This window comes from Arachis hypogaea, chromosome 17, assembly GCF_003086295.3.
Source record: "Arachis hypogaea cultivar Tifrunner chromosome 17, arahy.Tifrunner.gnm2.J5K5, whole genome shotgun sequence".
NCBI lineage: Eukaryota > Viridiplantae > Streptophyta > Magnoliopsida > Fabales > Fabaceae > Arachis > Arachis hypogaea.
In genome coordinates this window covers 106,675,283-106,687,301 of record NC_092052.1, presented here as the reverse complement: position 1 = coordinate 106,687,301, position 12,019 = coordinate 106,675,283, and the positions used below count along the sequence as shown (strand labels likewise).

At 36.0% G+C, this 12,019-nt stretch overlaps 1 protein-coding gene and 1 non-coding gene across 33 annotated transcripts; both read right to left on the bottom strand.

Moving 5' to 3' along the window:
• Positions 1-909: 909 nt before the first annotated feature.
• On the bottom strand, positions 910-5,739 carry LOC112765396 (ATP-dependent DNA helicase Q-like 4A). Of its 32 annotated transcripts, none has more exons than XR_011875466.1 (11): positions 5,336-5,602; positions 5,129-5,248; positions 4,695-4,846; positions 3,999-4,064; positions 3,174-3,266; positions 2,473-3,081; positions 2,118-2,173; positions 1,774-1,906; positions 1,596-1,690; positions 1,384-1,445; positions 910-1,307 (listed from the first exon to the last, which is right to left on the bottom strand). XR_011875466.1 is itself a non-coding variant. In XM_072223099.1 (11 exons), exons 8-11 carry the CDS (start codon positions 1,774-1,776, stop codon positions 1,046-1,048), a joined length of 438 nt encoding a protein of 145 aa, XP_072079200.1. In that variant the 5' UTR covers positions 1,777-1,906; positions 2,118-2,173; positions 2,480-2,558; positions 3,174-3,266; positions 3,999-4,064; positions 4,695-4,846; positions 5,129-5,248; positions 5,336-5,739; the 3' UTR covers positions 910-1,045. The 32 variants fall into 32 exon arrangements, 20 of the variants coding, with proteins under 20 accessions (XP_072079200.1, XP_072079196.1, XP_072079199.1 ...); XR_003183724.3 differs by having other exon boundaries at positions 2,480-3,081; XR_011875467.1 differs by having other exon boundaries at positions 2,485-3,081.
• Positions 5,740-10,303: 4,564 nt separating this feature from the next.
• Positions 10,304-10,411, bottom strand: LOC112767882 (small nucleolar RNA R71). Its single transcript, XR_003185323.1, has one exon. It is a non-coding gene; the product is annotated as a small nucleolar RNA R71 (small nucleolar RNA).
• Positions 10,412-12,019: the final 1,608 nt, after the last annotated feature.

Sequence of the window (12,019 nt, the reverse complement as noted above, 5' to 3'; positions counted from 1 at the left end):
CTGGTGTAACGGCAAAAAATTTGCTGGACGTTTTCCCGAATACTGCCACTACTTCATCATCCAAATGCTGGAAGCTCTCCAAAGAGTCTGATTGCAGCTTTGTCAAAGAGCATGTTGATTAATCATGAGGGTTCCAACTAAATTATTGTTGTTGCTATGTATTTTGGGTTAATCTAATGATTTTATTGTGTGTTTTTATTTAAGTTAAAGTCCATGGATAGCTCATGTTTCCAATTAGTCTAATTGGAACTGATAATCAACTGAGTTTGTGTGTCATGTGCCTTAGCACTACAAAAAAAAAGGTTAAAATGGCAGTTTTTTAAGGTAATTACGGCGGTTACAACCGCCATTATTGCCGAAAATGGCGCCTCCAAGAAACACCGGAATTCTGGGCGCCATTCTGGTTATTACGGCGGTTTTCTGAAAACCGCCGTAATAACCAGTGGATAATATGGCGGTTTTTTGGCGGTTAAAATGGCGGTTTTTAACCGCCATTTTAACCAAATAAAACGGCAGTTTTATTGTTGTTTAAAATGGCGGTTTGTAACCGCCGTTTTTACCTGGGTTTAATGGCATCCTCCTCGTTTAAAATGGCAGTTTGTAACCGCCGTTTTTACCTGGGTTTAATGGCATCCTCCTCGTTTAAAATGGCATTTATAACCGCCGTTTTTACCCAGGTTTAATGGCATCCTCCTCGTTTAAAATGGCGGTTTGTAACCGCCATTTTTACCTGCATTTAATGACATTCTTTTCGTTTAAAATGGAATTTCTAAACGCCGTTTTTACCATGGTTTAATGGCATTCTTTTCGTTTAAAATGGCATTTTTTAACTGCCGTTTTTACTATTATTTTTATCTTGTTAAATAAATAATTTTTTTATTAAAATTCCACAATAACAAAATCATAATCTATAGACAAAATATTATATAACTCAAAAGTATTAAACATAATATATGATTTTTAGTATTACAAATAAAAAGTAATAACTCCTATACAAAGTATCAAACTAAGAAATATTGTTAGTTCTATTACATTGGGAGTTTTCCTAGAGATGCTCAACAAATTTGCTACAGATCATTCCAACATTTTCATTGTTCATACTCATCATCACTGTAAGCTCAACAAATTTGATTTTTTTAGTCAACTCATCATCATCCTTAAGATTTCTATCTAGGCCTCCATTTGCATCTCGTCTCCTTTTTGCAGAATCAGCACTGCCATTGCTGCTTTTATCCAACTTGTAATACTCATTAATAGTATTTTCAATGGTTTCCAGTATCTGATCACCATAATTGCTTACCTTGGCCCTGTGTTAAATAGAAACATCTGTGAATGCCGACTCAGTTAACCAGTACATTTGATTAATTCGTAGAATGAACTTACTTGCTCATGCCATTGAGTTCAAGGAGTTCTTCCTTTGTTCTTAGTACTTTCTTGCTCATCAGCTGCAACAGAGAATTACTATATTATAACAGAAACAGCAGCTCATCAGATGCTTAGCATTTAAAGACAAAATTTCAATTGAATTAAACTATTCATAATCCATTACTGCACAAGATTAAATGAGCTCTATACAGAGAACTTGTGTAACTAACCAGAATACGTGGTGAGCCAAGACATTGTCTCCAGATTCACCAAGAATAGTTGCCCGCAGCAACTGCAGTACTGAGTATAACTTTGCTGAAAGATTCTGAAATAAAATTCTATCAAAGACAATTCAAGACAGATTAGAAAATTGAACAAAAAGGACCGTAAAGAAAACCCATTATATACCATGTCAACTTGAGTTTGGGGCTGAGCAGGAGTATCAATTTTATGACTATTTTGTTTTCCAGATGTCAGAGATCCTTTAGTTGGAGTGAACTCGTACTTCGCTAATTTTGATGCTTTTATGGATGATGGGAACCTACAACATTTTAGGATGCTATTAAGTAGGAATATAATGCTAAGAAAGAGTGTGTTGTAGATGTTAAAAATGAGGCTAGAGAAGGTTGAGACAAGAATTCAAAGTAACTTTGATGTATCAAGCTAACAATATCTGAGCGCTAACAGAATTGGACCCCCAAAATTCTGACTGACAGATTCAATCAAGAAATAGCTTCATGAGATCGACAAACCTCCATATAATTCTCTGGCCCCCCAGCAACAGGTTGCGGACCTTGGGGTCATTTACCTGCAAATTTAAGTATTGGCATTTTAGCCTTTAGCAATCCTTATCAATACAAAGCACTTGGAAAAGAACAGTCAAGCATATAAGAAAAGCATTTACTGCACCACACAAACCGGATAGTAAATAAAATAAAGAAATATGTTGCAATTTCCAACAGACAATTATATTTACAAAACAAGGAATGCGATTACTGGAGTACAAAACATTTGCCCTAATGCTTAATCACACCAAAAATGTTGCATATAAGGTAAGGCATCCATGAATAAGTATGGAATGAAGATAAGGAGAAATAGTGTCTTTACATGGTACCTAACTGAGCTACATTAGCATGCTGCTTTACTAATTTACAAAAGGCATCTATACTCAAAATCAAGGACGCTTCCTTTTCCTGCAAGCAAATGACAATGCATAAGCACCTAATAATTTACCATAATGAACAATTCAAGGTCAACTATGAATGAGACCACCAGAAACCTAAGCAATAAAGAGAAAGAACCTTCTCAAAGTAGTATATAATTACAAAAAGACTATATAGATCCAAAAAAGCATTCACATATATGCTCAATCATCATCTATAAAATACAACAGCAACATCACAAAAGATCAATGAAAATTAAAATACACAAAAGAACCAGCATTCTTTGTTTCTTCCTACTAGAGCATGAACTAGATCTAAAAGGATGAAGAGGAAGGAAAAAATCAAAGAAGAAGATTAAGTAGATTAGCTATTAGAAGTGACTGAGATGGTGAAACCAAATTGTAGAAGCTTGCTGAAGGCAGCAACAACGGCATTGCTTGCCGAGGTGAGGAGGTGAGCCAGATTGAAAATCAGATCATAGAAGGCAACGACAACGGTGTTGCTTGCGATGGTGCAGAGATGAATGATGGCGATGAGATGAGCGGCGACAAATCTTCATATCGAAGCCAAATCGTTGAAAATGGAAAGAAAGAATAAAAATTTAAACTAAAAAGTCCTTATAAGATTGGATGAAACAGATTATACCTGGAGGAGCATATCCAATAGTTCCCTTTAACACAGTTGTGCTAGATTGATTATGAGGATCACCATTAGTCATTGAGAGAAGCCTTGCTAGTTCTTTTGAAAAACAGAATAAATGAAAAAATAGAATAAATATTATTAAATTACTAAATTAAAATAATTGAATTAATGACTTAAAATGTTAACAAAAAATAATAAATTCTACTAGTTCTTTAATTTTTTCTTATAAGCTAATTAATCTATAATGTGAACGTGGTTATCTAGCTAGCATTATAGTGATCTATATATGCTTGGCGGCAAAGTAGTGTACGTAGCATATAATTATAATTTGGTCAATTACTAACAACTATATCACTAGCTATGTTCATATAAAAACTTGTTCAAATTTCCATTAATTAAGCTAAGCATTATACAGTAATAACTAATAACATGTGAATGAAATAGTAGGTGCATTCGGACCAAGGAAAAAGCTCATCATGCTTATTGCTTAGCTTCTAAATCGTTTAACAACTCAATAGACTAGTAATTCCGTGTTGAATTTGTACTCAAATATATATATGTAAAGGATATATAACTCAGAATTTCTGATGATACAAGAAAAATATGCTACAAAATGACAGAGTTTGCTTTGACTAAATATGTTGTCATCTGGCACCAGAAAAACTATAAATTCCATAAAAAGCTAAAAGAAATGTGCACAGTTAAGAGTTGACTTGACTAAGAGTTAGAGAAATCCTTTCTTAAAGCATGAATTTTAACAGAGTTAAGAAAGCGCATATGAAAGGATCAATTAAGAAAGAAGATAAAGAAGAGTTGAGAGAAGAGTACCTGGGTGGAGCCATGGAAATAGAGAAGCTGGTTTCTGCTTTCTTGAGAAACTAAAATTAAGAGTACCTGCGTTTGTGAAGCAGTTGAATATAGAAGCCAGAAGAAGAAAACACATAGAACCCAAAAATATCATAAAGAATGAAATTAATTTCATATATAGTTTATGAAAACACACAGAACCCAAAGATAGATACTATAGTCACTTCAGAATATGATAAATATACATCCTTGTATTTCAGAGTAACTACTAACTATACAAAATTCAATTTAATATAGTATAGGAAAATCAGAACTGAAAGATCATTTAAGTAAAAATGGATGCCAAAAGTTCATATTTAAGTGAGGAAAAGCTATGCCAACACCATCATCTAGTTAACTTGCAACAGCACACTCTTAACTCCTTACATCACCAACCAAGCACCTAACAAATTAACATCAATGTTTTCAAAAATGTTTGATCCTGATTTTATGCTATCTCTTATTGGCAATTCTTGGCCCTCAACTTTCACTGCTTCTGTATTATTCACATTGTCTTTGCTTTTTCCCCATACCACAGTGTATAGCCCACAAACAATTACAATAGCTCCAATTACGTTGTAAATTAACAAGTTAGTATATTTATTAACTGACTAGTGTCTCAGCAAGAACTAAACATAATTAATGAAACCCTACTATAGACTTTCATATGGAACTGACCTTCCAAGATGAATTTGCTCAGCCAAGACAATGGTACCCAATACAGCAGTGATAATCATAATTAGAGGACTGAAAGAAGTCACAAAAACTGGTCCACGTTCCCTGGTCACAACTCCTTGTACATAATATGCGATTCCAAAACACACCACTCCCTGGTTGAAGAGCATTAAATTATTTATAAATTAAATCGCCATACTAATAATAATAATTAAATTAAACCAAGATAATAAGTCTAATATATTACTCACAGAATAAACACAAGCAAGAAGCCTTAAGTCCCATCCAATGGACCAAACACTCATATCACGCTCGAATATATATAAAGGTTGCAATATAAAGGGGTTTAGGGCTAACTGTAACCACTTTAATTAATTCCTAATAGCCGACTGAGTCAGTTATAGAGTTGCAAGGGAAAAAAAGAGAAGGAAATTTACCCAGAGAATAAAACGATGGCTCAAAATTCAACACTGCAGCAAAGATCGTGAACATGTAGCAGAAAACGTTAGAAATTTCTCGTGCATTATTGCCGCATCCAACAGCCAAGGCCAAACAATCTGAAAAAGAATTAAGTATTTAATGAAATTTCAACCTCAAGTGCTTAATTATTGAACAAATTAATCCCTAATTTAAAAACCTAATACATGCAATGGAGGAGGTGGAGGCAATGGTAATGCTGTGGGAGGAGAGGATCTGCGTAGCAGCGGCGAGAAGGAGCAGTCGACGGTGACATCGAGATCGGCAACGTGAAGGAGCAGTTGGCTGTGGTGTTCTGAGATCTGAGGAAGCGGTGGTGGAGGTCGAAAGCAGCAGTAGCTAGCGGAGGACGAGACGAGCGAGGGAGATCAGAGAACGAGCCTTCATCAATCGTGTATCGTGCATCAGAGAGCGGCAGTGAGTGAAGAAGGGGATGGTAAGTTTTGATTTTATACATTTGTGATAACGGCGGTTCAAAACCGCCCTAATCATCAGAACCGCCACAAAATACAAAATCAATTATGGCAGCAACAAAAAATGCCATAATATCCGGACATTACGGCGGTTCTTTAAAACCGCCGTAATATCAATGCCATTTTAAACTCTTTTTTTTGTAGTGTAGTAGTTATTTCTGTTTTTTCGTTAAAGTTTATGTGTAGGTGTTATGCTTTGTCGTTATGTCCAATAAAAGGGATTGTAATTAGAGTATGCCTTCATTATGTATCCTACTTTTAAAGTGAGTTGACTTATACCACCTTTACTCAATGGTATGGTTTTATACCTTGCATAATCTCTATGATTCAATTTTGTTTTTTAGGTAGATTAGCGGCTTTTATCTTGAATAGTTATTTATATTAGTAGTAGTTTATCTATAATATTAAATCTTACTTATACCAGAAATTTCATAATAATTCCCTCTCATTTATATATGGATAGTAGTTTTATACTTTGATTTTTTCTGTTTAGAGCTCACCATTATTAAATTAGATAACTTTGATCATTGTTCTCATTAAATAATCTTTTAGTTTTTAGTTTAAACAACTACGTAATACACATAAATAGAAGAAATTTAAACCGTCAAATGAAGATTATAGTGTTTAGCAGAATTTGCTTATTCAGTCCTCTAATATAGCCACTACTTCTGCTCCTGGCACTCTTCTTCAGATCCTTCATTTGCTAAAAACTAAGGTTATGACTATTCATGCATTTGCATTGACAATTTTAACTGGAGATAATAGTTTGACAGTTGATGAGCGGATAATTTATACGCTTTTTAGCATTGTTTTTAGTATGTTTTAGTTAGTTTTTATTATGTTTTTATTAGTTTTTATTTCAAAATCACATTTCTGGACTTTACTATGAGTTTGTGTATTTTTCTGTGATTTCAGGTATTTTCTGGCTGAAATTGAGGGACCTGAGCAAAAATCTGATTCAGAGGCTGAAAAAGGACTGCAGATGCTGTTGGATTCTGACCTCCCTGTACTCGAAGTGGATTTTTTGGAGCTACAGAAGCCCAATTGGCGCGCTCTCAATTGAGTTGGAAAGTAGACATCCTGGGCTTTCCAGCAATATTTAATAGTCCATACTTTGCCCAAGATTTGATGGCCCAAACCGGTGTTCCAAGTCAGCTTAAGAATTCTGGCGTCAAAACGCCAGAACTGGCACAAAAGCTGGCGTTTAACTCCAAGAAAAGTCTCTACATGTGAAAGCTTCAATGTTCAGCCCAAGCACACACCAAGTGGACCCGGAAGAAGATTTCTGCATTAATTACTTATTTCTGTAAACCCTAGGCTACTAGTTCTCTATAAATAGGACCTTTTACTATTGTATTTTCATCTTGGTTCTTCGGGTTCCCTCTCTGGGGCCGAAGCCAATGACCACCATTATCACTTTTGTATTTTCAACGGTGGAGTTTCTACACACCATAGATTAAGGTGTGGAGCTCTGCTGTTCTTCATGAATTAATGCAAAGTACTACTGTTTTTCTATTCAATTCACGCCTACTTCTTCTCTAAGATATTCATTCGCACACAAGAACATGATGAATGTGATGATTATGTGACACTCATCACCATTCTCACCTATGAACGCGTGTCTGACAACCACTTCCATTCTACATGCAAACAAGCTTGAATGTGTATCTCTTGGGTTTCTAATCTAAGATTAGAACCTTCATGGTATAGGCTAGAATTATTGGCGGCCATTCCTGAGATCTGGAACGTCTAAACCTTGTCTGTGGTATTCTGAGTAGGATCTGGGAAGGGATGACTGTGACGAGCTTCAAACTCGCGAGTGTTGGGCGTGTGACAGACGCAAAAGGATCAATGGATCCTATTCCAACATGATCGAGAACCGACAGATGATTAGCCGTGCGGTGACAGCGTGCATAGAACATTTTCACTGAGAGGACAGGAAGTAACCATTGACAACGGTGATGCCCAACATAAAGCTTGCCATGGAAAGGAGTATGAATGATTGGAAGAAGGCAATAGGAAAGCAGAGGTTCAGGAGGAACAAAGCATCTTCATACGCTTATCTGAAATTCCTACTAATGAATTACATAAGTATCTCTATCTCTATCTTTATTTTATGTTTTATTCATCTTTTAATTATCAATCCTCCATAACCATTTGAATCCGCATGACTGAGATTTACAAGATGACCATAGCTTGCTTCAAGCCGATAGTCTCCGTAGGATCGACCCTTACTCACGTAAGGTATTACTTGGACGACCCAGTGCACTTGCTGGTTAGTTGTGCGGAATTGTGACAAAGTGTGATTCACGTTTGAGAGCTCCAAGTCTTTGGCGCCATTGTTGATGATCACAATTTCGTGCACCAAGTTTTTGGCGCCGTTGCCGGGGATTGTTTGAGTTTGGACAACTGACGGTTCATCTTGTTGCTTAGATTAGGTAATTTTACTTTTTATTTTCGAAAATTTTTTTAATACAAAAAAAAATTTCTATTTTGTTCTTCAGAGTTTTTAAGAATAAATTCTAGAGTTTCATGATGATCTGTTGAAGTCTGGCTGGCTGTGAAGCCATATCTAATCTTATTGGACCGAGGTTTCAACTTATCATCACAAGAGCTTGTTGATTTCTATCAATTTTGCTGTTGTTAGCAATGATCTGCTAAAGCTTGGCTGGCCATTGGCCATGTCTAGTGTTTTAGACCGGAGCTTTCATTGAAAGTTTGGCTGGCTAGTAAGCCATGTCTAATTCCTGGACCGGAGTCTTAGACTAGCATTGCAATGATTCCTGGAACTCTTATTAAAAATTTTGAACCCCTTTATTTTCTTTACCACTCAATTTTCGAAAAAACACAAAAAATTTATAAAACCATAAAAATAAAAAATATTTTATGTTTCTTGTTTGAGTCTAATATCAATTTTTAAGTTTGGTGTCAATTGCATGTCTTTATTCTTCTTGCATTTTTTGAATATATGCATTATGTCCTTCATTGATCTTCAAGTTGTTCTTGATGATTTCAGTGCTCTGATCTTTAATTTCTCTTATTCTGTCTTTTGTTGTTTCTTACATGCATTTTCAAATTGTTATAGTCCTTAGTATACAAACTTCTAAGTTTGGTGTCTTGCATGCATTGTTTATTTGATCTTAGTTGTATTTCTATTGTTTCTCATCATTAAAAATTCAAAAAAAAATTTTCAAAATAATGTCTTTTCAAGTCAATAACACAGAAAATTGAAGATTCAGAACATTCAGCAGAGGAATTACACAAAAAAAGCTAGGCATTCAAAACGCCCAGTGAAGAAGGAAAACTGGCGTTTAAACGCCAGTCAGGGTACCTGGCTGGGCGTTTAACGCCCAAAAAGTTAGCATTTTGGGCGTTAAACACCAGAATGGATGCCATTCTGGATGTTTAACGCCAGGATGACATAAGAGGGAAGATTTTGTTTTTAATTCAAATTTTTTTTCAAGTTTTTATAATTCTTCAAAATCAAATCTTTTTCAAATCATATCTTTTCAATCATATCTTTTCAAAATCAATTTCTTTTCAATTTTTTTATTTATTACTATTTTCAAAAATCCTTACTACAATTAATAATTTAATTCAAAATTTTCTAGTTGTTACTTGCCTATTAAGAAAGGATCAAAAGTTTTAATTCTAGAATCATATCTTCTAATTTCTTGTTAGTCAAGTAATCAACTTTAATTTTAAAACTTTCTCTTTTTAATTTGATTTTCAATCATATCTTCTCAATCATATCTTTTCAATCACATCTTTTTCAAAATTAAGTTTCAATCATATCTTTTTTATTTCTAATTTCAAAATCTTTTTCAAAAATCACTTAATTTCTTTCCCAATCTTAATTTTTGAAAATCTCAATCAAATTTTCAAATTTCTTTTTATTATTCTAAAAATCTTTTAATTTAATTTCGAAAATTCTTCCCCTCTTCTCACATCCTTCTATTTAAGGGACTAACAGTCCTCCTCAATGTGCAATTCAAACTCTATCCTTCTTGATAAGTTCAAATTCTCTTCTATCTACCTTCTCCTTCTATTCTTCTTTTCCTCTGACACCTCAAGGAATCTCTATACTGTGACATAGAGGATTCCATACTTTCTTCTTCTCTCTTTCATATGAGCAGGAGTAAGGACAAAGACATTCTGGTTGAGGCTAATCCTGAACCCGAAAGGACCTTGAAGAGAAAGCTAAGAGAAGCTAAAGTACAACTCTCTGTAGAGGATCTAACAGAGCTTTTCAAACAAGAAGAAGCCATGGCAGCCAAAAACACCAACAATGCAAGGAAGGTGCTTGGTGACTTTACTGCACCTACTCCTGACTTCTATGGGAGAAGCATCTCTATCCCTGCCATTGGAGCAAACAATTTTGAGCTTAAGCCTCAATTAGTTTCTCTAATGCAACAGAATTGTAAGTTTTATGGACTTCCATTGGAAGATCCTCATCAGTTCTTAGCTGAATTCTTGCAAATCTGTGACACTATCAAGACTAATGGGGTTGATCCCGAGGTCTACAAGCTTATGCTTTTTTCCTTTGCTGTAAGAGACAGAGCTAGGAGATGGTTGGACTCACAACCTAAAGAAAGTCTGAACTCTTGGGAAAAGCTAGTTAATGCCTTCTTGGCAAAGTTCTTTCCACCTCAAAAATTGAGCAAGCTTAGAGTGGAAGTCTAAACCTTCAGACAGAAGGAAGGTGAATCCCTCTATGAAGCTTGGAAAAGATACAAGCAATTGATCAGAAGGTGTCCTTCTGACATGCTTTCAGAATGGAGCATCATAGGTATCTTCTATGATGGTCTGTCTGAACTATCCAAAATGTCATTGGACAGCTCTGCTGGAGGATCTCTTCATCTGAAGAAGACGCCTACAGAAGCTCAGGAACTCATTAAAATGGTTGTAAATAACCAATTCATGTACACCTCTGAAAGGAATTCTGTGAATAATGAGACAAATCAGAAGAAAGGAGTTCTTGAGATTGATACTCTGAATGCCATACTGGCTCAGAATAAAATATTGACTCAACAAGTAATATGATTTCTCAGAGTCTGTCTGGAATGCAAGCAGCAACAGGCAGTACCAAAGAAGCTTCATTTGAAGAAGAAGCTTATGATCCTGAGAATCCAGCAATGGAAGAGGTGAATTACATGGGAGAACCCTATAGAAACACCTATAATCCTTCATGGAGAAATCATCCAAATCTCTCATGGAAGGATCAACAGAGACATCAACAAGGTTTCAACAACAGTAATGGTGGAAGAAACAGGTTTAGCAATAGCAAGCCTTTTCCATCATCTTCTCAGCAATAGACAGAGAATTCTAAGCAGAGCCACTCTGACTTAGCAACTGTAGTCTCTGATCTAATTAAAACCACTCAAAGTTTCATGATTGAAACAAGGTCCTCCATTAGAAATTTGGAGGCACAAGTAGGTCAGCTAAGCAAGAAAGTTACTGAACTCCCTCCTAGTACTCTTCCAAGCAATACAGAAGAGAATCCAAAAGGAGAGTGCAAGGCCATCAACATAACCCACATGGCCGAACTTGGAGAGGAGGAAGAGGCAGTGATCTCCACTGAGGAAAACCTCACTGGACGTCCACTGGCCTCCAAGGAGTTCCCTCATGAGGAACCATGGGAATCTGAGGCTCACACTAAGACCATAGAGATTCCATTAAATTTACTTCTGCCATTCATGAGCTCTGATGAGTATTCTTCCTCTGAAGAGGATGAAGATGTTACTGAAGAGCAAGTTGCTAAATACCTTGGAGCAATCATGAAACTAAATGCCAAGTTATTTGGTAATGAGACTTGGGAGGATGAACCCCTCTTGCTCACCAAAGAACTGGATGACTTGACTAGGCAAAAATTACCTCTGAAGAGACAAGATCCTGGAAAGTTCTCAATACCTTGTACCATAGGCACCATGACCTTTGAGAAGGCTCTGTGTGACCTAGGGTCAAGCATAAACCTCATGCCTCTCTCTGCAATGGAGAAGCTAGGGATCATTGAGGTACAAGCTACAAGAATCTCACTAGAGATGGCAGACAATTCAAGAAAACAGGCTTATGGACTTGTAGAGGATGTCTTGGTAAAGGTTGAAAGCCACTACATCCTTGCTGATTTCATGATCCTAGAGACTGGAAAGTGTATGGATGAATCCATCATCCTTGGCAGACCCTTCCTAGCCACAGCAAAAGCTGTAATTGATGTTGACAGAGGAGAATTGATCATTCAAGTGAATGAAGACTCCCTTGTGTTTAAAGCTCAAGGATATCCCTCTGTAACCATGGAGAGGAAGCATGAAGAGCTTCTCTCAATACAGAGTCAAACAGAGCCCCCACAGTCAAACTCTAAGTTTGGTGTTGGGAGGCCAC